This window comes from Nylanderia fulva, unplaced genomic scaffold (assembly GCF_048542155.1).
Source record: "Nylanderia fulva isolate GAGA-0341 unplaced genomic scaffold, ASM4854215v1 Scaffold11, whole genome shotgun sequence".
Taxonomy (NCBI): domain Eukaryota; kingdom Metazoa; phylum Arthropoda; class Insecta; order Hymenoptera; family Formicidae; genus Nylanderia; species Nylanderia fulva.
This window is the reverse complement of record NW_028189302.1, coordinates 2,937,864-2,958,606: the sequence shown is the minus strand read 5'-3', so window position 1 is coordinate 2,958,606 and position 20,743 is coordinate 2,937,864. Positions and strand designations below refer to the sequence as shown.

Here is a 20,743-nt window from a genome sequence, read left to right as displayed (position 1 = left end):
AAATTGCCTCTGCTCCTTTTTACTACGAAACGAACGGCGTTTCTGCGTACTTTTGATTGGATTCACAACGCCCGAAATATTTTGCGTTTTGAAATTTCAAAAAAAAAATAACTATGCTGTTAAGTTCCTTTTTGGAATTCAACAAATTATATTTTTATAAAATAGAAACTTTTTAGGGTAGTTTGAGTCCTTTATAGCCGTGAGCCACGGATTTAAAAAAAGACTGATCGTACATATCTCTTATTTTTAGATTATATTTTCATTTTTTATCTGTCTATATATACACACATATCTTTCACGTTTACTTTTTTCTTCGGTTGATCTTTTTCTCCTTCTTTTTAAATCAATCATTTCTTGATGTACATATTTAATCTTCAAATATCAAATATATGTTGTCAATACAGAACGCATCACTCACTCACAGTTTGACACACGTAATTCATACGATTACAATATATTTGCCATATATTTTATACTTTCAAAAATACTCACATTAAGATAGGATCCATAAGAAATGATTTAATTTTAATATTAAAAAAAGAAGACTGATCGATATAAAGAAAACTTTATAAATTTTGAAGATCATATATGTATAAATAAATAAATAAAATATATTTTTAAATTTGATTTATTTGCAATGATAAGAAATGCAGTAGCGCATTTTGGTATTAAATACCCAATAAGTACGAATAAAATTTGAAAGTTGTCTATGTTTATATGCTTTATTCACTAAAATCAAATTTATACCGTGCATGTGCAGCAATTCAGTTATGTCGCAACAATGCGCGGAAAAGTAATCAATATCTAGTCCTCCATTATTGTATCGACTACGCAGCATCACAACGCTTCGCACGCAAACAACAGTAAAGTCTGAATCCTGACAATAAAAGTATCATGTTACTGACATATGCCAATGTGCATGTCGTTGTTGTCGAGCACTGCCGATTCCTATTTACTGGAAAATTTTAACGTTTGATTTTCTGGCAAAAATATTGAAAAATTGTGAAGTCTTACAAATTAAATCCCAAAGGTAAAAACTGACATCTTTATGATGTTGCAGTATTTTTATATTCTGATGTATTTTCCTATATGTATATTTTTTTATATTATTTTACGCATTTATGATTCTAAAGTTCACATTTCTATATCTGATTTATACGTCTCCAAGAGATTTTAATTCATAACACTTTATGTTTTTTTTTTTTTTTAATTTGCATTTTTTTCTGAATAGATAGTTGACGAAAATTGTAGTCTGTTTTCACCAAGAAATACGAACGTGTTACTTAATAAAGATTAGATTGACGAGTGCGGGTGAATTCGTGTCTCTCTGGCATTGTTAAAAGTTCTTTTAAGACGAGTTTCGTTCTGTTTCACTTTCGAAGTCGCGAATAATAGCCGAGGGTTGCGACAAGCGAAAAGAGATGATCGGAAAAAAGTAGAAAAAGACTGAGAGGGCATCATCTTCGACATTGCTCGATCCAGTATTCTTCACTAGTGTTTCGACAGTTTTAACTTTCCTTGAAGTACCATCCAATTATCAGCCAAGTCAACTTTTGTCTTTACTCGACGACTCTTATAATTTTTTTTCGTTTTTCTCTAATTTTATTATTATTTGCAGACATTAATTTTATATATATATATAATATATTAAACATATTTTTTCAAACAAAGAGAGAGAGAGAGACAATCGATTATTAATTTTAAACACAACAAGTATGATTTGCATGAAATGAATAAATTTCAGAGAAAAATTTACTCTGGAAATCTCTTTAAAATTATACAATAATATGGATTAAATGTTTAATTTTTACTTTTTTAACATTTTTACGAAGAATAATTTTTAATTTATTCTTCTTTTATATAATTTAATAATTTTCAAAGCCTCGAAACATTTTTCCCGCAATCTCCAAATTGGATAAATATCTAATGAATAATATTATTGACAAACGAATCTGGGCCATTGGCGTATTAAAGTTTAAAGTCCAGTTACATTAATATTAATGCCAGATATCTATCAGTTTTCTATAAGGCTTCTAATATTCGTAAGAGACGTGAATAGCTTACGTTTAAACGCGTTATAATAGATCGATCTTATATGACTTCTCTATAACCTTTTAATAAAAAAAAATGGCATAATTTAATTTTTATCGGATCGAATTATAATTTGTATCTCATGAATTGAAAAAAAATTCGATAGAGAGGATACATATCGGAGAGAGGTATATATACGCACAATTCGTTCGATCTCTCTACATTCTATATATTTTAGATTCCGCGCTGTTTAATCGAGCGCGCTCAATCTCGAGCGGGACGATGTGGCCGTCGAAAAACGGCGCCGATGCCAGTCGTCCACGTCGTCGCGTCTCCACTTTATACGCAGCTCTCTCGGATATGCATGTATTCAGATTAGACAACGCGGAGGGAGAATTTGTCGGATAAATTCAGCCGGGGGTGGCGCGGCCGGGAGCCGGCTCGCTCCCTCTAACACACTGGATTTCATTAAAATTCATTCGGCGCGGCAAGCTGTCACACGCGCCACGGATGTACAGACGAACGAGCAAGCTAATAGGCTTACCGTGTTACTACAAAAGGCGCCGAGTCCCTTCTCTCACTCGAGCGGATTGTACTGTGACCATACAAATTAAATATAAATAATATATATATATATGCGCGACGTGTAAACTGAATTAGATGACTCATATCACTGCTTGTTGTCGTAAACACTTTACATATGTACGTCCGGCGAAAATGTGAAACGCGATTGTTAAAATTAATAATATTATTAAAATCCCAGTAGTGAGGGAAAATCATTCGACTGAGACGGATCTGATAATTTAAATATCTCGAAAAATCGTGAATGATAACAGTTCGCAATAAATATGTATATGTATTCAGTGATGTAGAAAAAATATTCCGATCGCATCGCGATATGTATTGTATCAAATTGCCCTTATTCCTTATCTTTAATCGCTTTAAGGTCAATAAATGCATTTTTCATCAGAGAGCAACAAAACATTCGTACACTCGGCGAACAAAACCAGTCGGCTATATTTTACTATCGCAAGTATCACGATTTGCGCTCATCCCCTCGAAGCCATAAATAATATTTCTGTCGTTGGCCAGGTCGGCGTTTTCCCGCAATTATTACGTCTCTCATAACCGACGTCATAATTCTATACCGTAACGAGCCCATTCGTAACTCTCCAATCTCTTTTCCCCGCCATACACTTTTCCACTTCATTCTCTGACATTTTTTTACGCGCGTGCGATCTTTTAGAAGTGACAGCAACTAATGGCAGAATTGCAACAAATGTGTGGCAAAACAATAAATAAATATAAGAGCGACGAAATGATAAGAGCGAGTTGACAGACACGTTGTGTATGTGTGTCTATGAAATAAAGATTATTATTTAAATCCCTTACAGAAATTTATTACTAGTATTTGAAGTACTCGAAATAAGTGATTAATTGGTGTTACTAGTGATAAATTTCTACAAGGGATCCGTGTTTATTAATGGTTATCAATATATTAAATAAATATATTACTTTTACACTATTCTGATCAAACTGTCGATAGAATCACGAAAAATGTATTTAAAACGATAGATGATTTTGTTAAAATAATAGAATAGCTGAAATAACGTTTCATGGTAATCCATTTTAAGCGTGCGTTTGCCGCTAAATTTCATTTAAAAGAATGAAGGGGTTCCAATCTAAATTTAAACTCAGTAGGGAATTCAAAAAACATACGAGGAATTCCGGAATGGTAGAACGTGGTGACGTTCGAAGGCGAGCCTAAAGACGAAGGTTGGCCAATAAATCGGTGGATTTTCATCAAGAGCTAACCCTCGGACGGACGTCGGCCAACGAGCACTGTGATTGGCAGCTCTGACAATTATTTGTTTTCCACAAATCACGCAGTGGCGGCGATGTCGTTCTTCTACCTTTTCTTCTTCGTCTTTACTTTTTACTTCAAATTTTCTCGTGATTTTCATCTTATAGATTCTCAATTTGTCATTCTACTATAGTTTTCTTCTTATGAACAATTCCTTATTCAGACACAAAAAATTTCTATTGATAATGATATTATAATCGTTTCAATTCAATTTAATTAATTAACATGTTTCAATTCGTTTTAATTAATTTACATTTTAAACGCTATCGTAATATTTGAACAATCTTGCTAGTCTCCATTTCGAAATGAAGTATTTTAAATTTTAATAGAAAATATACACATGGGGAACGCACATGTCTATAATGTCTATACAGGAAGCAAATGAAATATTAAACGTTTTCTTAAAGATAAGTGCACACCAATAAATTAATTTAATTTAAATTTCTTTTATTTATTATTTATTAAAATTTTTAAATTTGTAAATTTTTAAGATTTAAAAAGTCTATATTTTAATAAAAATTGCAGTTATCCTATTATTCAAATAATATATTTAACGTTGAATGTAATTGAATAATATAATTTTTATTTTTTAATATTTTTTTCTTGCATTCTCTTATCTTCGTTTAATAATCTATATACGTATGTTTATAATTAATTTTACATAATAATAGAAAAACATGTTATATAAATAATGAAATGTTTATTTATAGTGCTTCTTTGGAGTATTCATGTCGATGATATCACAAACATATAGATAAACATAAAATATATTATTTCTATATTTTTTATTTGTATGAATTAAATTAAAAAAATTTACATAAAATAAAAAGATTAAATAAAACTAAAAAGAAATATCTATTTGTTATTTATGATATTTTTCGAAACAAGATTTACAAAATTTAGAAATCACCTGCATATCCATATAAATAAAAAATAAAATTATTAATATAAATTAAAATTAATATACACAGAGAAAATATTAAAATAAAAATATCAGACGCAATATAATTTTTGTAATTCTGGAAAAGAAATAATCAAAGATTTTTATTCGATGATATATGTACAAATATTATAGTACACATATATTACAAAAAAAGTATTTTAATTATTCAAATAACTGATGCACAAATAAATGCATACGCATTAACAAACAATGGAACACATGCATAATTTTTATTGTAATAAATATCTCATTGTCGTTATATTCCAGCTTTAAAACAAATATTATAAAAGGGAAAATGTTTTTCATGTAATTTGTATCGTGAAATTTTTTCCGTGTAGATAATTTAAGGAAAATGTATGTAATTTCGATACGTTTCTGCACGCACAGAAATGGTGTTATTATGATCGATTTTGCATTACATCCTCCTCTTTCGCCGCCCACCACATTTCGTCGTGCGAATATTAATGCCGCAATTAATTTCGCTTAAATCGCGATGGAATATTTCGGATTTTTCATGAAAGCCAAATTATGCGCACTGACCAACAATGGCGCACTGGTATTGAATCTCCCTTTCTCCTCTTTTTAGGTGTGCGCCATTAATTCAGCACGATGTTTCGATTAAATTGCAGTCTAAGCGCGAAGATGTGAAAAGCATTTTGTGCGTTTGACGCGCCGCCAATTACGCGAGACGTCAAAATAATGAAGGCGGATCGCGTTTTCCACGATTGCCAGCTGCCAATTATAGCTTTTCGCGGTCGTGTTTGTCACCCTTTTCCGCGGCGATATTAATAAATCATTATTACTGAAATTGTTGTTACATTATCGCACGATAAGCGAAGCCAATGCGGATTTTGACGTTGAAATTTTCACTAAATTACCAATTGTACGCGCGATGCGTACAATGCAATTACATAATAGAATTGTCGAATGTCAAATCTGAAAGATTCATTAAATTAATTCAATTAATGTATTTGTAAGAAAAATATTAATGTGGTTAAAATAGAAGTTTCCTCTGTCTTGTATAAAAGAAAGTTAATAATTATCTTTGTAGAAAAAATTGTAAATTTATAAATAGAGACATATAATATTAAACAATTACTATATATTTATATATTTATATTTATATTGTTATTTATGTATTAAAAAAAAATATATAAAATGTTTTAGTATGTCTCTTATTTAATGAATAAAAATGAGAGCTACAAAAATTTCGAATATTTATATAACGCAGTGATTTTCTAGACTTTAATCGGCTATGGAGTTTCCAAACATAACGAACGGTATATTTGTACGATTGATCGTCTGAACGAACAAAGGGATGAGAGAAAAGTTCAGAAAGCATGATGCGGCCGTTTCCTTTCACGAGGGAAAACTTTCAACGTTTAAATTCAGCTGTTTCTAGAGAACCGATTAAAGACATCGATCGTAAATTATCTTGGATCATTAACATTCGAAGGAAAATATTTCGTAGATAGTAAAATTTGGAATAATTAACAATTAATTTGTAATAACTACACAGAATGTCGTAGTCTTAAAAATATTAGAAAGTAAAATGATTTGAGTTGCAATATATATATATATATATATACTTTCTCAAAATATACAGCAAATAAAAAATATATTTTAACGGATGTAAAAATAAAAAAAATTGTCTTCATTTGAATTATAACACTCTTCGTTTCAACGGGTGTAACATATCATTATATACGCTATCAAAGATAAAAACGTGTAAACATGCATACTTGTATCTGTGCAATGAAGCTATTTTACGAAATACGTTACTAATTGCAAAATTTAATTTCTATGACTAGTTTAATAACATCGGAAATTATACCGAACGGCGCGGATAAAGATCAAAGCGCATTGCATATGACTTTCATTGCGCGTATACATATTTGCATAAATCGGCACAGCTTGAAAAAACAAATTAAATATAGAAGCGCATGGCCGGTTTTTAGCTTTCGCAGAATCGAATGTCGGATGCGTTTTGCATTTTTCAAAGGGATGATGCCATGTAACATCACCGCTGTAACCTGATTGGTCGCAGCGTCGATTTCAAAGTTTTGATAATTGACTCGCTCGCGAAAGCTCAACTGACCAATCTGGTATGTATAGTCGAATTCGATGTTTTTTTGAATGTTTTCGATATGTATCAACAAATACCGGATGTTATAATATTAAACTAACGTAGAATTAAGAAAAATAATACAATTAAACAAAATATAATAAAATAAAAGATAACAATACAAAAATAACATTAATTACTTCTTCTCTTTTACTTCTGTATCTGTATCCAAATCGTTTATTGTATTTATCAACAAATAATTATTTGTAAATCGAGGTATTTTTATATAAATTCGACCAATATACTAGCTATAAATTGTTTATTTATTACGTTTCGAATATCGGTTTTGGTCCTTTTCAAGTAGAGGTTTTAATGCAGTATAATATTAGCGGCACGATCCCTCAATAACTTAAGTTTTCAACGTGAATTATTAAACTTGTCACAATCACATGAGAGAAATCGTCGAAACAAATAAATAATTTATAACAAGATAAATTGTTAATTGTCAGTCAAAATTAAAAACAAGGTTGTTAAATCTTGACCACACTGACTATAGATAGATATCTTTATTTTAGCAACGTTTCGACTCGAAATTGGGTCCTTAGTTCTAATATACAAAAAATTATTTGTTACATATTTACGCTTAGATAAACATGTCCATTTGTAAAAGTACGTTAAATTAAAAATTAATGAACGTTAAATGACAAATTCAAGTGAAAATTTGATCATCAATAACGATGTTCGCAAAATCAAAGATTAATATGAACTGAGATTAACATAAACAATTTATAGTTGTAATAAATAAACAATTTATAGCTAGTATTGGTCAAATTTCTATAAAAATATTTCGATTTACTAATCTACTAGCAATACAAAATCACACGAAGAGAATTTTCTCTTAGAATTTGCCCTGAAAATCACGGTAATCGAGGAGCAATATGATAAAAGGAGCAATATTAAAAAAATTTGATAAAAGTGTCTTTAATTAATATTTACCACAATAAAAAATATTAATATGTACATAATAAATTTTATTATGTACAGGGTAAAATTAATCGCACATATTTTCTATCTTATTGTGTAGCTATTAATATTTTCTATTGTGACAAATATTAATTAGAGAAACTCTTATAAAATTCTTTCACTATCACATCGTCTCATGATTACCATGATTTTCAAGATAAACTCTGAAAGAAAATTCTCTCTGTGCGTTAATTATAATTATTTATATTATTTTTAATTCTTGACGTGGCATATTTTTGATGATTATGTAACGACTCATTTTCGGACTTATGCAATAACGTCTAATTTGACGCAGATAGGACGTGCGAATTAAGGGAGTGCATGATCCATACACTTAATGCATATCGATAGGGATCAAGCGTTTAGGCCGACGCGACGTCAACGTTCCGACATCGTGGGTCAAGGGACGTATCGATGGAACGCGATTAAGCCCTCGAAGTCGCGAAGGTGTCTTGAGAGACATTCGTCCCTAATTAATGTCCCTCATCCGATGTACAGCATCGGGCATTCTGATCAAATGCCAAATTAGATACGACGTGACGCGGTTCGCCGAGATAAATAATAATAAATGAACACTGAAAAGTAAATCTTTTCAGTGTTTATTTGTTTATTAGAATGGTGGAAATATTGAATATTCATTAATATAAATATTACATTACGAGAGAGGCAAAGTGGTATTATTATGAAACGTCAAAATATAACGATTAATGATTATGATAGCATCAAGTCTGCCAAAACTTTATTTATATATTACGAGCTATTCTCTACTATTTGTATTCAATGGTATATAATAATGGTTCAATATATGATTAAATTATAAATAAGATACTTATGATTCTCAACATCAATCTCGAAGTATTACATTGTCAGTATAAAGTATTTGATTAACTTTATCATCTCGGAAAACTATACCAATATTTTTTTGTTTGTGATAGTTGAAAGCAGCAACACTTTTCCATTAAGAACTTTTTTCAGGAGAAGAAATAATGTTTCTTGATAATAATTTTACAGAAATAGAGCACACTGATTATTTTGCAGTATATAAAAGGAAATTGTCTCTTTTCAAAAGAAAAAAAAATATTTTCAAAATTAAATTTCCAACATACACATTTTAAGGGTTTAAAATTTTGAAGTTAACTTTTATATGTAATTTTCATTGCAATTGAAAACTTGTTTAATATTTATAATGCCTGGCATAAATGGTGTTATTAGATATAAGCATACTTTGTAAGTGCATAAAATAACCATTTAACAATTTTCATTTGAGTTATAAAAGTTATTTCTAAATCGTGAAGTTAAAAAAGTTCTCCATCTCATTCTATTCACACATATATCTGCACAATAGAAAACAATACTTTCATGCAAGACATTTTTTAAATGAGACAGCATCATAACAATCAGAAAAAGGAGATTATCAATAAAGGAATTATTTAACAATAAAGGAATTGTGTCTTCTTATGTCGCGACTTGTGTTATAATCTAATTTAATAAGATTGCTGCGAGACATAAATAACTGCGCATCTTACCACCAAAATCTATCACGGTTTGCAGTTGTACGTGCAATTATTGTTCAGTGCAAAACCACGCAGTATAACGGCTTTCTTGTAGCTCGCGTATCTACCGGGTGACAACTAATTCCCGGCGAACCCGGTTAAGCCTTTCTCGTTGGTTTCCCCGCGTAATTAGAAGGGACAAACTCTGAGGTACGCTAGGTTGTCTTCCGCTAATTTGCATTGGTTTAACAGCCAGTTTCAGACTGCTTGGCATCGCGTTACGTGGCCATCCTCTAATTTGGAAGGGCGACAACGAGAGTCGGAACGCCTTAACCCATCCTTTTTTTACGCGGATTGATCGTACTTCGCGAAATGCGACATAAATTATTTTTTTTTTTACTTCTCATAATATACCAGTATTATATATTTTATATTTCTTATCACTTTGTATTATATATAATATATTATAGGAATAATTTTGTTATACATAAAAAAAAAGAATAAAACTATATAAAGAACGTAATAAAATAGATATAAGAGATATTTTCTTAAAATTCTAATTAACTTATGAAGATAATCACGAAGGTCATAACCACAGATTTTCCAAAATGTTCATTTCAGGTATATTGGGTACATATCGATGTATATCGATGTATATATGATTAACGTGTGTATACTAATATTAATATGTGTCGTCTATTGTGTTGTTTGTTAATAAAGCCAATTACATAGCTTCGATTATGATAACATACGATTAATACTCAGCTAGTACTTGCTAATAGTGGCGATATCTCGATACAATACTCGATTCAATGATCGTTATCATTGATGGCGCAACTTGATATATTTATTACATGATTCAGATATTGTCATTTGTCTTCACATTCGAGAAATATCAGGTGGATTAAAAGTTACCAAAAATATTTTATATTTACCTGTATAAGTATGAGAAACGATTATCTTATAACTACTATCTTATAATCTCTAATGGATCCAAATAAAAATGTTTATCGTATTAATTAGACACAATTTTTCGTCATATTTATTTCCGATGATAAGAATAATTATCTATAAAGCCGGTGCAACTAATGTGTTCGAATTCTACATATATCGTTAATAGTGCCAATAATAAAGGAGATATAAAATTTAGAACTTTGCCATTTCTCTCTCTCCGGTTTTAAAACTGACATCTTCCTCTTCTTCCTGATTGGATATTTTCCCTACTGCACTTGCTTCATACTCTGTTCATGCAAACTTTATGTTGCAATAACGAAACGCCACTGGTAAAGTCAAAAATAAAATTGACGATTTATGGAAATTATACGATAAAACGGATGTGCGTGTACATTCAAAACAAGTCATATTTCTGAAAAATTGACCCATTTTTAAAAAAGTATATTCAGATCTCAGAAAAATACACATCTCAGCTATACAAAGTATAACATAAAACCAGAAAATAAATTGGAGATAAAATAATAATTAACATATGCAATTTTAAATAAAGAACGAAAGGGAAAGACAAAAGTTATAAAATTAATTTTAATTATATTTGACGAAATGTAAAATGTGAGTTTAATAGAAATTAGAAGAGAATTATGTAATACGGTATAATTGATATAATTATTTAATTCAATCATATAATTTAATTTTTGTTGATGATGAAGAGAAAATATAATTTCTAAGGGTCTAATCAGTAAAATAGCTTATTTAGAAAAGCAGCATTTCGCTCATGAATGTTACGTGGTTGCTTGGTGATTTCAATTTAGATCTCCAGTCTAATTTATTCTATGCCATACACTTAAGAACTTTCTTCTACATCAGAGACGTACATTTTATTTCGTTTTCCACGAAACATCAGGGATTATCTTCGTATACGTGCATGATATTTTAAATTTTATATTAATGAAACTAGATTTACAAGATTTTATGAAGCATTTAGCAATTTATAATAGCCAATCTGTGTTTGTCCGTCAACACTTTAATTTTTTTAAAATCTTAAATCGTTAAAATATTTATATAATTTTTTTATATCGTTTGTTGTTATTTGCTTTAAGTATTATCCTGTTAATATCTCTGTACACTATTATTTTCTATTATTCCTTCTTAGGCATTTTCAGAACGAAATACGATAATATTACATTTATTATACGAGTATTTAAAAATTGTATTATGTCAATTTAATAATAATTTTGCTTTTAACACTAATATTAATATCTTCAAATAAAAATGATACTCTTTCATTCTAACATAAGGGTATTATATAATGATATTCTTACTTTCTGCAGAGATATAGAAATATAAATAAATATTAATACATTCCAACGCAACGAAATTAACCTCATTTGTGTGCAATGAGTCGCAAATTATTATTCTCACTCGATAATCCATAATTATTCATTACGCTCATGCAACTGTAAATAGTAATTATTAATTTAGCCCAGCGGCAGCTTTTTGTGCACATTCGACCAAATGACACTTTGCATTTGTTGAAATTATTGGTCAATCCAGGGAGAAGAGGATGCCTTCAACAATAATATTTGTAGCAAACAAAATATGTATTATATATTATATGAAATTAGCAGGAGCACTAAAATTTTTTATAATTACTCTTTGTATATTTAATGGACTGAGAATACTTCCAAATAAATTAATTTAAAAATAAATAAATAATTTTTTTTAAATTAATAAACAAAACTATTATAATAATAAATATTAATAATTAATATAAAGAGATTTGCTAAGCAAAACCACAATTTGATACAGATGTAATGATACATACAGGTATATATATATATATATATATATGTGGATTATAATGAACGCTTTGCATAAATGAGAAACGTATTTAATTGTGCGTACTAAATTGCGTGTAATTAAAATACGAATGAACTTATAAAAGACGATAGCACACTTCCTCTCACTAACACATTATATTCATTCGTTATGAAAATTAAATGTCTGGAGAGAACGTAATATATAAAGTGTTAGAGATTAACAAATTTCATATACGTATTATTTCAATAGAAAAAAGCACCCTTTGAATTTATATGAAATTACTCGATATGACTGTGATATATAATTTTGATATAGATGACACGCGGAAAATTACAATTTCCATAGGATTAAAAAAAAATTGGCGATAAATTATTCATGGAAAGAATTGACGATTCGGGGATGAGAGTAAATCGCGCACGGATCTTGATTCTATTGATTCATTGCGTGTGACATCACCTGACGATGGACCACGAGGGACAGGCGTCTCTAATTAACCCAGCATACTATAGATGCAGATATTATAGCTGCGCTGTATCCACGTGTTAATCGGATTGCCCCATGCGTGCGGCGGGTTACTACTCGTGAGTCTCGTGATAGATTCGAGATTTCGAATTATGAATTCCCTTCTCATCCGCGCGGGCGCGTCAATCCTCTCCTATTATCACGGTCCTCTACTTTACGTTTCAAATTTCTCTTAGAAATTAATATTCCGACTAGGTTCGTTAATGACGTACCGAAACAAGCAGTATACAGTATATAGAGAGCCGCGATCAATGTCCGCAATTCTAAAGGCGTCGTGACGAATTTGACACGATCTGTCGATAATTCACGCTATCGAAATGTGTCTCTCGATATTAAAAAGAAATAATAATAATAAACGAATAAATAAATAAATAAACGAAAAGAACGTGTGTATGAAAAATTGTCTATTTCATTCGCGGTCTCCGTTGAAGATTAAAAAAGATGAACAATTAAACGAAAAGGGCCTCGCGCAAAAACGTCAACGCGCGCGCGGCGTGGCGCGTCGCGTCGCACAACGCCTTCGTTTTCGTTTTAATTATGACTATTCAGAGGCGCTCTGTGACCGGCATGGAAAACGTGCGGTGCGTTCGTCTAGCGTTATGCCGGACGCTACACAATAAAAGCCCGCGCCGTTCCGCGTCTGAAGCGCGAGCTCTCGCGTTCGCGCGCGCGCGATTAAAAAGTGCAAAAATATGAATGCGCCGTGGCGCATTCCGCCGAGCGCGACGGGACTTTTTTTTTTTTCGACGACCAACACACGGCCGGCAACGGTCTACCTTTCCGAGAGGTAGCGTCGCGCACGCGGTTGTTCCTCATCCCTTATTTTGTTCGCGCGCGGTTTACATTCGCGACGCTTCTCTCTCTCCGGCTTTAAATATGCAACTCGCGCGGCGGAAGCGTCGCAACGGCGGACGATGCTGTTGTTGATTCGCGAATTAGGCGAGCACGTGTTAAAACTGAAGAGATCAGAGACGTACGGGTGTATAAACGCGGCCTGCCTACGAGAGAATAGCGCGACTCGCAGGTTTATTGAAAATTCAAACGACAGCGGAGAAGAAAAGAAGGCTATGGGTCAAGCGAGGAAAAATATATAAGTTTCGAAAAATAAGCTGAAAAGCACATTGGGTATATAGTTTGAAATATTGTATAATTAATTCGTCGAATATTATTTCAGATCGCGGTATCTCTTTTCAACCTCGATGGATGCGTTCAATTAAAGTAAATTAATAATATGATATACGATATTAATATAATACCTGCAATGGAGTAAAGTTCGAGATATTCACCTGTCATAGTAGTAGTCCCTGAAACAATAAAAATAATTTATATTAGGCAAATAATCAGCAATAAAAATTATTATTATAATTATCATCAACGCAGAGTACATAATATTTTCTTAATTAGTGTTCATTAAAAATGCAGCAATTTTATTCATATAATATATTATAGGATGAGGCATTTCGCTCTACGCCGCAGATTTTGTGTTATTTTGAGCGCATATGACAATTAAATGGATATAATATTATTTAATAACAATCACGTAATTTTAGCGACGAAATATAGGCGTGAAAAACATTCACAAATTTACATCGACCAAAATATTCGAAAATATCATCCTGTAGATTATATATAATATATATGTATATATCAATATATATACATATATATCGCAGTCCAAATCGATTGACGATTACCAGAGCGTGTAATTTGAACTAACAGGGTTCTCCAAAAGAGAAATAATGTTTAATATTAGTTTATGATATGAATTTCTCCCTCTCAGTTTTGTGATTTAACTTATTATATCTATTAAATTATATGACATTGAAAAATAAATAAAGAAGTAAACAATGTTAGCTTTAAAGTGCTACAATTTTGTAAAAGTTAGAATATCTCATTAAAATGAAAATAATTTAACTAAATTTGTTTAATATAATAATCGTTCTTTAGCGTTTGTTCATTAATACATACATGTAGATTGTTTTGTGATTTATATGCACATGTTGCAAGTCTTTTGTAAAAATGCAACTCTTTTATAAACAATTTAACCTTTTTGCAAAACGTTATCGTTTTGTAAAAAAAAAGAGAAAAATCGAAATCCAAATAAAAATAGAAAATATTAGTTGCTTTGTAATATTCCTGTCATTTTTTCCATTTTTGTTGTGTAAAAAATGTATTTTGCAAAAAAAAAAACAAAAAAAAAAAACTTTGTAGGTACAATCTTCATTTCTGTAATACTTGATTTTATATATGCCGGATGAGGCGTTATAAATAAAGTTTCTATAATATATGAATGTATATATCCGCACGAATTCGCGAGATTTTCCGACAAACGTTCCAAAGATTTTCAGACATGGTGCCCGCGGAGAGCCGACAAAACGAATCTCCTGGTAATCGAATCGCGTCGAACTTTAATCGAATTCGTCCTACGAGAAGCGTTTCGGTCAATAAATGCTCCATTAGCTGCAGTTTAAACGTGCGATTTCTCGTGACAAAAAGGACTAAGCGGCGAACTTTCCACTGCGAAACACTGATAAAATGGGTGCGTTTTAACGGGAAATTGCCAATTACTTCGATCGCAATGTCAATATGGGCAATACGCAGATTCACCACTGTTTCTGAAACGAAGATTTTTTTTCAAACCTAATAATTCCGATAATTCTTTATTAATTTTGCGATTAATTTGAGAGAACAATATTGTATTAATTTTCCTTTTTAATTTTCTGAAAATATTTAAATGCGTTAGTTGATAATTTTAAATCATCAAAAGAGGATGGTACTGTATTCTATATGTATTTTCAGTGATCCTATTTTATTATGGTTTCTCATTTTATCCGCGATATTTTGCCGATTTACCTATGTCTTCCTTTAACTGCTCATATATATTACAAGGTAATCCTTCCGGCTGATAACGTAACGTTAAGTAGCGAAAGAGAAAAGCACAGGAAACGAATAAATTTACACAGGGAAACGAATAAAAAAAAAATGTTATTAGATACCAAGCTCTGTATTGACATTTTTATTTTGGCAAAATTTAACAATGATAATCACAGAAATAAAATTGTTGTATCGACTAATCAAATACGCGAATATTTAATGTAGGTATTCAAAATAATGAATAATTGAAATATTCATCACAGATCTAATTCTTCCTTGCTAATTTTGATATTTTTAAAAATATATCTTACATTTTACACATATGAAAGACAATTAATTATGGTATGCATGCATGCAAAACATGCCTGATTTTCTATTTATATTTTTTTGCACAAGAGAGAAATGTATACAGTTTAACTTACACGTACATTTATTTTCCGTCGCGCTTTCCCATATAATCTAATAAAAAAAGGAGAAGAAATAAAAAAGGTGAGAGAATAATTACGGCCTTTTATGAACCGCGATTCTAGTGAAATGCACGGAGGACGTTCGTCACAGAACGCTTTCACGGCACGTCACATCGGGAAAATAGTTGGCGAAATGGCCGAAAATCGATCACACACGAAAATCGAAAAGCGGAGGACACGTCCAAAACACGCGTGCTGCAGAATGAAAAGGACATCGTCCTAAACGGTCGCGTGTATCGAAAAATGGCGCCGCAATTAGGATGTCGGACACCCGGCTATTGTTATTTAAAATGTCTACAGTTTGACATTCTCGTTTTTTTTTATTTATTCAGTTATTCGTTGTCGGCGGGCAACTTTTCGTCGATCACGTACCGACATCTGCTCTCGTTCCATTTTTTATTAAACCGTTTAGCGTTTGACGAATTTAGTAAATATTATGTGTGTCAGCGACAATAGTTTCAAATCCGTTTAAACATTGCATGGTGGAAAATCGTGAATAAAATCACCAATAATGCGAAATAAAAATTCAAAAACAACAAGAAAAATCAGTTTAAAATTTAAAATTTTAATAATGAGAAGAGAGAAAAAGAGAAAGGAAAAAAAGCCTAAAAAGATTATTTGTGACAATAGTTACAGAAATTGCATAAATATTAAAAAATGAAAAAGTTATTTTATTTTACCTCACACTCTTCTCTTTTATTATGCTTTTTTTCTGTTATATGAATCCGTTGATTATATCTGTTAATTTACAGTTCATTATAATTTCAAGAGTATACTTTAAAATATAATTTCTGCTTTTAATATACGTAATTTATTGACAAACATTTATATTCCATTATTTTATTCTCGATGATTTATTAAATATTTTCATATTGCTACTTTCTTTTAATATTTATATGTTGATACTTGCATTTCAGTGTATCTCATTTAAGCCGCATATATTTCCAAGTTATACATACCGCTACTTTTTAAAAAATTAATTCGTTAACAGCCGTATACAGTTGCAGCTCTGCGCTCGGAGATTGCTATTATTGTTATTGTCATTATTATGATTATTAATGCGATGCGCGCCTTCGTAACAATTATCAGTGGTGCGTATCCGCACAAATTGCATTTATTACAGGAATTATTTACAACGCATGATTCGCGCATCGGAAAGAGCAGGTCGGGAAGGGAGAAGGAAATGCAGACCGATAAAGTATGCAATATTTTTGCGAATAACCGTTAAACCATCAGTACGTTTTTATGGTAGCCATTTGTGCGAACTCTACTTTTCTGCCTCTCTGCCTTCTCTCCCGTTCGCTAATTTCTCCCGCCGAAATTATCACCGTTATTTACACTATTCATGTTAGTTGTAGCGCCAGTTGACAACGGAAAGCGTATTTGCGGCGAACTAAATATTCCCGAGAGATTATGAAACGCAGAAAACGGACGCATACACACACACACACACACACGTGTGTGTACACCTGCGTATACACTCTCTTTTCATATATACATTTGTTTAAATAAATATTTTCTTTGGCGAAAAAAACTCCACATGCATTTTATATTTGAATAGGTTTCCAGTGTGTGTGTACAGGATTAATTCTAAATTGGTTCCGAATTCGAAATTAAGCCAAGATGAAGCTAAAAAAAGAGTAAACGTGCGTAAAAGTAATGATCGAGCGATATAAAATAACACAGAAGTTTAATGCAAATATAATTTCCTCGACTTTGTAAGATTAATTATATTCTATAAAAGATATATTAGCAACTATCGTTGCGTTCAATTTTCAATGGTATTTTATTATATAATGCCTTCTTTTATTTTTAAATCCTCTTGAGGAGGAAACTCGAGTCTTAAATATTTTTAATTAATTACATAAAGTTGCGCAATTATTTACGATACGTATAAGGGAAGAAAAGGGAGAGAGAAAGCGGTTTACCTATCGATTCCTCAATTTCCAACGATGCAATTCCCGTTGAAGCAGTCAAAGCTGACACCTTTCGATTCTCCATGATACGATTGACTCGTTATCGTAGCGTTATTGGCGAGCGAACAAAAGAGCGCCGATGAAAGGCGCCGCGACGCCGACCGCGAAGAACAATGGCGGAAGTCGGAGAGAAAGCCAGAAGGAAAAAAGATCGGGGAAATTCAATGGCGATAAACGAGATCGCGAGACCGGGCGCGTCAATTTTCTTTATTTTCAGCTGAAGAAGTCGACGAAATTATGAAATCGTCACATATCAAATTGTTACATATATATGTTGGACTCTTTGTATATTTTATATTTTATACTTGCAAGGTGTTGTGTAACAATTATATTTAATGATCTCAGAGAATCTCTACACAAAAAGTTATATAATGTAATATATATATATATACACGAACATAAAATACATGAAAAATTAATTTAAATCTTGTTGGTAAAATAATAATATAATATAAAGGCTATCTAGTTTTTAAAAAACAGATAAAAATGACTCTTTTCTATATAAATTCATGCAATAATAATGCTGGAAGGATAATTTTAATTTCAGGTAATGCGAGAAATTAATGGCGCAATTCGATAGCGTCAAAGTGATATAACTTGTGGAAAGCCAAGTGAATATCGCTCAAGAGAGATCGCAATTACCACAGCTTAATTAACTTCCGACGCAACATTAGTGAATCAAGAGGGCGATTAATCGATATTCAATTTCGCATAACGCGCGTTGTTTGGCCATGACATCGTGACCCTCGATCCATTCATAGATTGATATTGTAAGGATGATAATGAACATCAGTAATGATGATGATGATAATGATAATAATTATGAAACACAATCAAAGTCTTGACGTGAATTAGTTTTAGAATTTATAAAGGATTATTATGTGTAGAATCAAAATATAATAATAATTACATATAATCAATGAGGAAATCTTATAGAATTTTATGATAATTAAAGTTACTTGTAATGATATAGTGTAAATGGCGATGGGATTAATATCACACGTAATGTAATATCTAAAAATATACAAGATGAGATATATTGATCATATATGATGTGCATAATTTAAAATGTAATTCATATCATAATAATTTTTCTAATTTAATATATATTAAAATTCAATTTTCTAAATTAAATTTATAGAATTTTAGTTTAGTTTCACGATTAAATTTTTATGCTGCAATTAAATTTTTTTTGCAGCTTACCTCTTTTAATCTCATGTACGCGCATAATTAGCAATTGTCTATTTTTACAATAATTCTAAAGTCAATTCATGTGCATTCTTCCTTGATCCTTGCATTCTGAGGATGGCACTGTCTCGTTATCGTAACATTATCGGAGGACCGACAAAAGAATAGCCGAGAAAAATCTTGGCAAGGGACGACAGAGACAAGAGAGAGATCAAAGCGACACAAAACCGGAAATAGGAATTCGAACTGATCATATCGCAAGGACTGCTCCCTAATTGAATTTTTTAGTTATATCCTTTAGCAATTTTACTTCCTTATTCAATATTCATTTGCTGCAATATTGAATTATATGTATATTATCATTTTCTATCTCTATCTCTCTTAAAATATAGAACACATTTATTTAATTTAATATCAATTTAATCATATCAAAGGCTTTTATTAGGCAAACATTATTAAATTAAATATTAAATTGTATAATATTTGCAATATCAGAATATGTTCATATAGAAAGTTTATTAATGCAGCTGATCCGTTCTAAATGTATCTATTAAAATGTAAAAATTAAAATTGTAAAATTGTAATTTTTGTAAAGTTGTGTCACAACATACATAATATATAATTGCAATCTCTATTTGAGCGCATTTTACAGTTAATATTATTTGTTATAATATTATAAATTTCTCTCTCACGGAATTCTTGGAATAAATACGCTTTATTTATATCCGCATCTTTGCCGATTGCGAAATTCCGCTTATTTTCCCAGTCTACTAAATTACGCAGCCCGAACACACCGTTTCGAGCTCATTCCGGAGGTGTGACGTTCCGGATGACTCGGTCCGAAAGGGGAAGGAATTCTTTTCAGAGTTCTCCCTTCAAGAATTTCAATAAAAGCTCTCCGGCAGTCCGTTGACCGGTACTACATTTTGATATCAGTCTTGCAATAACTATGACGTACAATATATAGGAGGCGATATTTGTTTTGGAAACCAACCATCTAATTAAATAATGGAAAAAAGCTATTTTTTATTCAATTTAACTAAATCGCTCTGATGCGATATTGTCTTGAAAGATTCATCCGAGTGAAATTTATTTAAAAAGAAAACCAGTGTGTTCTCATATAATCAAAATCAGTCTCGAAAATTAAATTACAATATAAAATAATCTCGTTTACTCCTATAGTAATCCAATGTAGCTACATCAGTGTAATAAGCCATTTAAAATATATTCATATTTTTGTAATTACAACGAAATTATGGAACTTTATTTTACTTTACTGACCTATTTCAGGGTGTCCAACAGACTCAATGAAAAAAATTCCCTGATTTTTTAGTATTATTTTTTCCAAATATATAATTTGTATAAATCTATATAATAAATTAATTAAATCATGAAATCCTGATATTTTTGTCAACAGTGAAAATATTCGGAGGTTATTAAAACAAAAATTTAAATCAATTATACAATCTGCATTATGCACGATAATCGAAACAAACACGTCACTATAAACTATTTAAATAAT

At 31.0% G+C, this 20,743-nt stretch overlaps 2 protein-coding genes across 2 annotated transcripts in view; one reads left to right on the top strand and one right to left on the bottom strand.

Annotated features, from left to right (window-relative positions):
• Positions 1 to 20,743, top strand: part of LOC146724950 (uncharacterized) — a 345,089-nt gene that overhangs the window by 159,839 nt on the left and 164,507 nt on the right. The window lies entirely within an intron of this gene.
• The window catches only part of LOC114943065 (uncharacterized), a 116,654-nt gene that overhangs the window by 9,441 nt on the left and 86,470 nt on the right, over positions 1 to 20,743 (bottom strand). Inside the window, exon 5 of the mRNA XM_029318643.2 lies at positions 14,003 to 14,020. Within this exon, the coding sequence (XP_029174476.1) occupies positions 14,003 to 14,020 (18 nt within the window). The remainder of the gene's footprint in view (positions 1 to 14,002; positions 14,021 to 20,743) is intronic.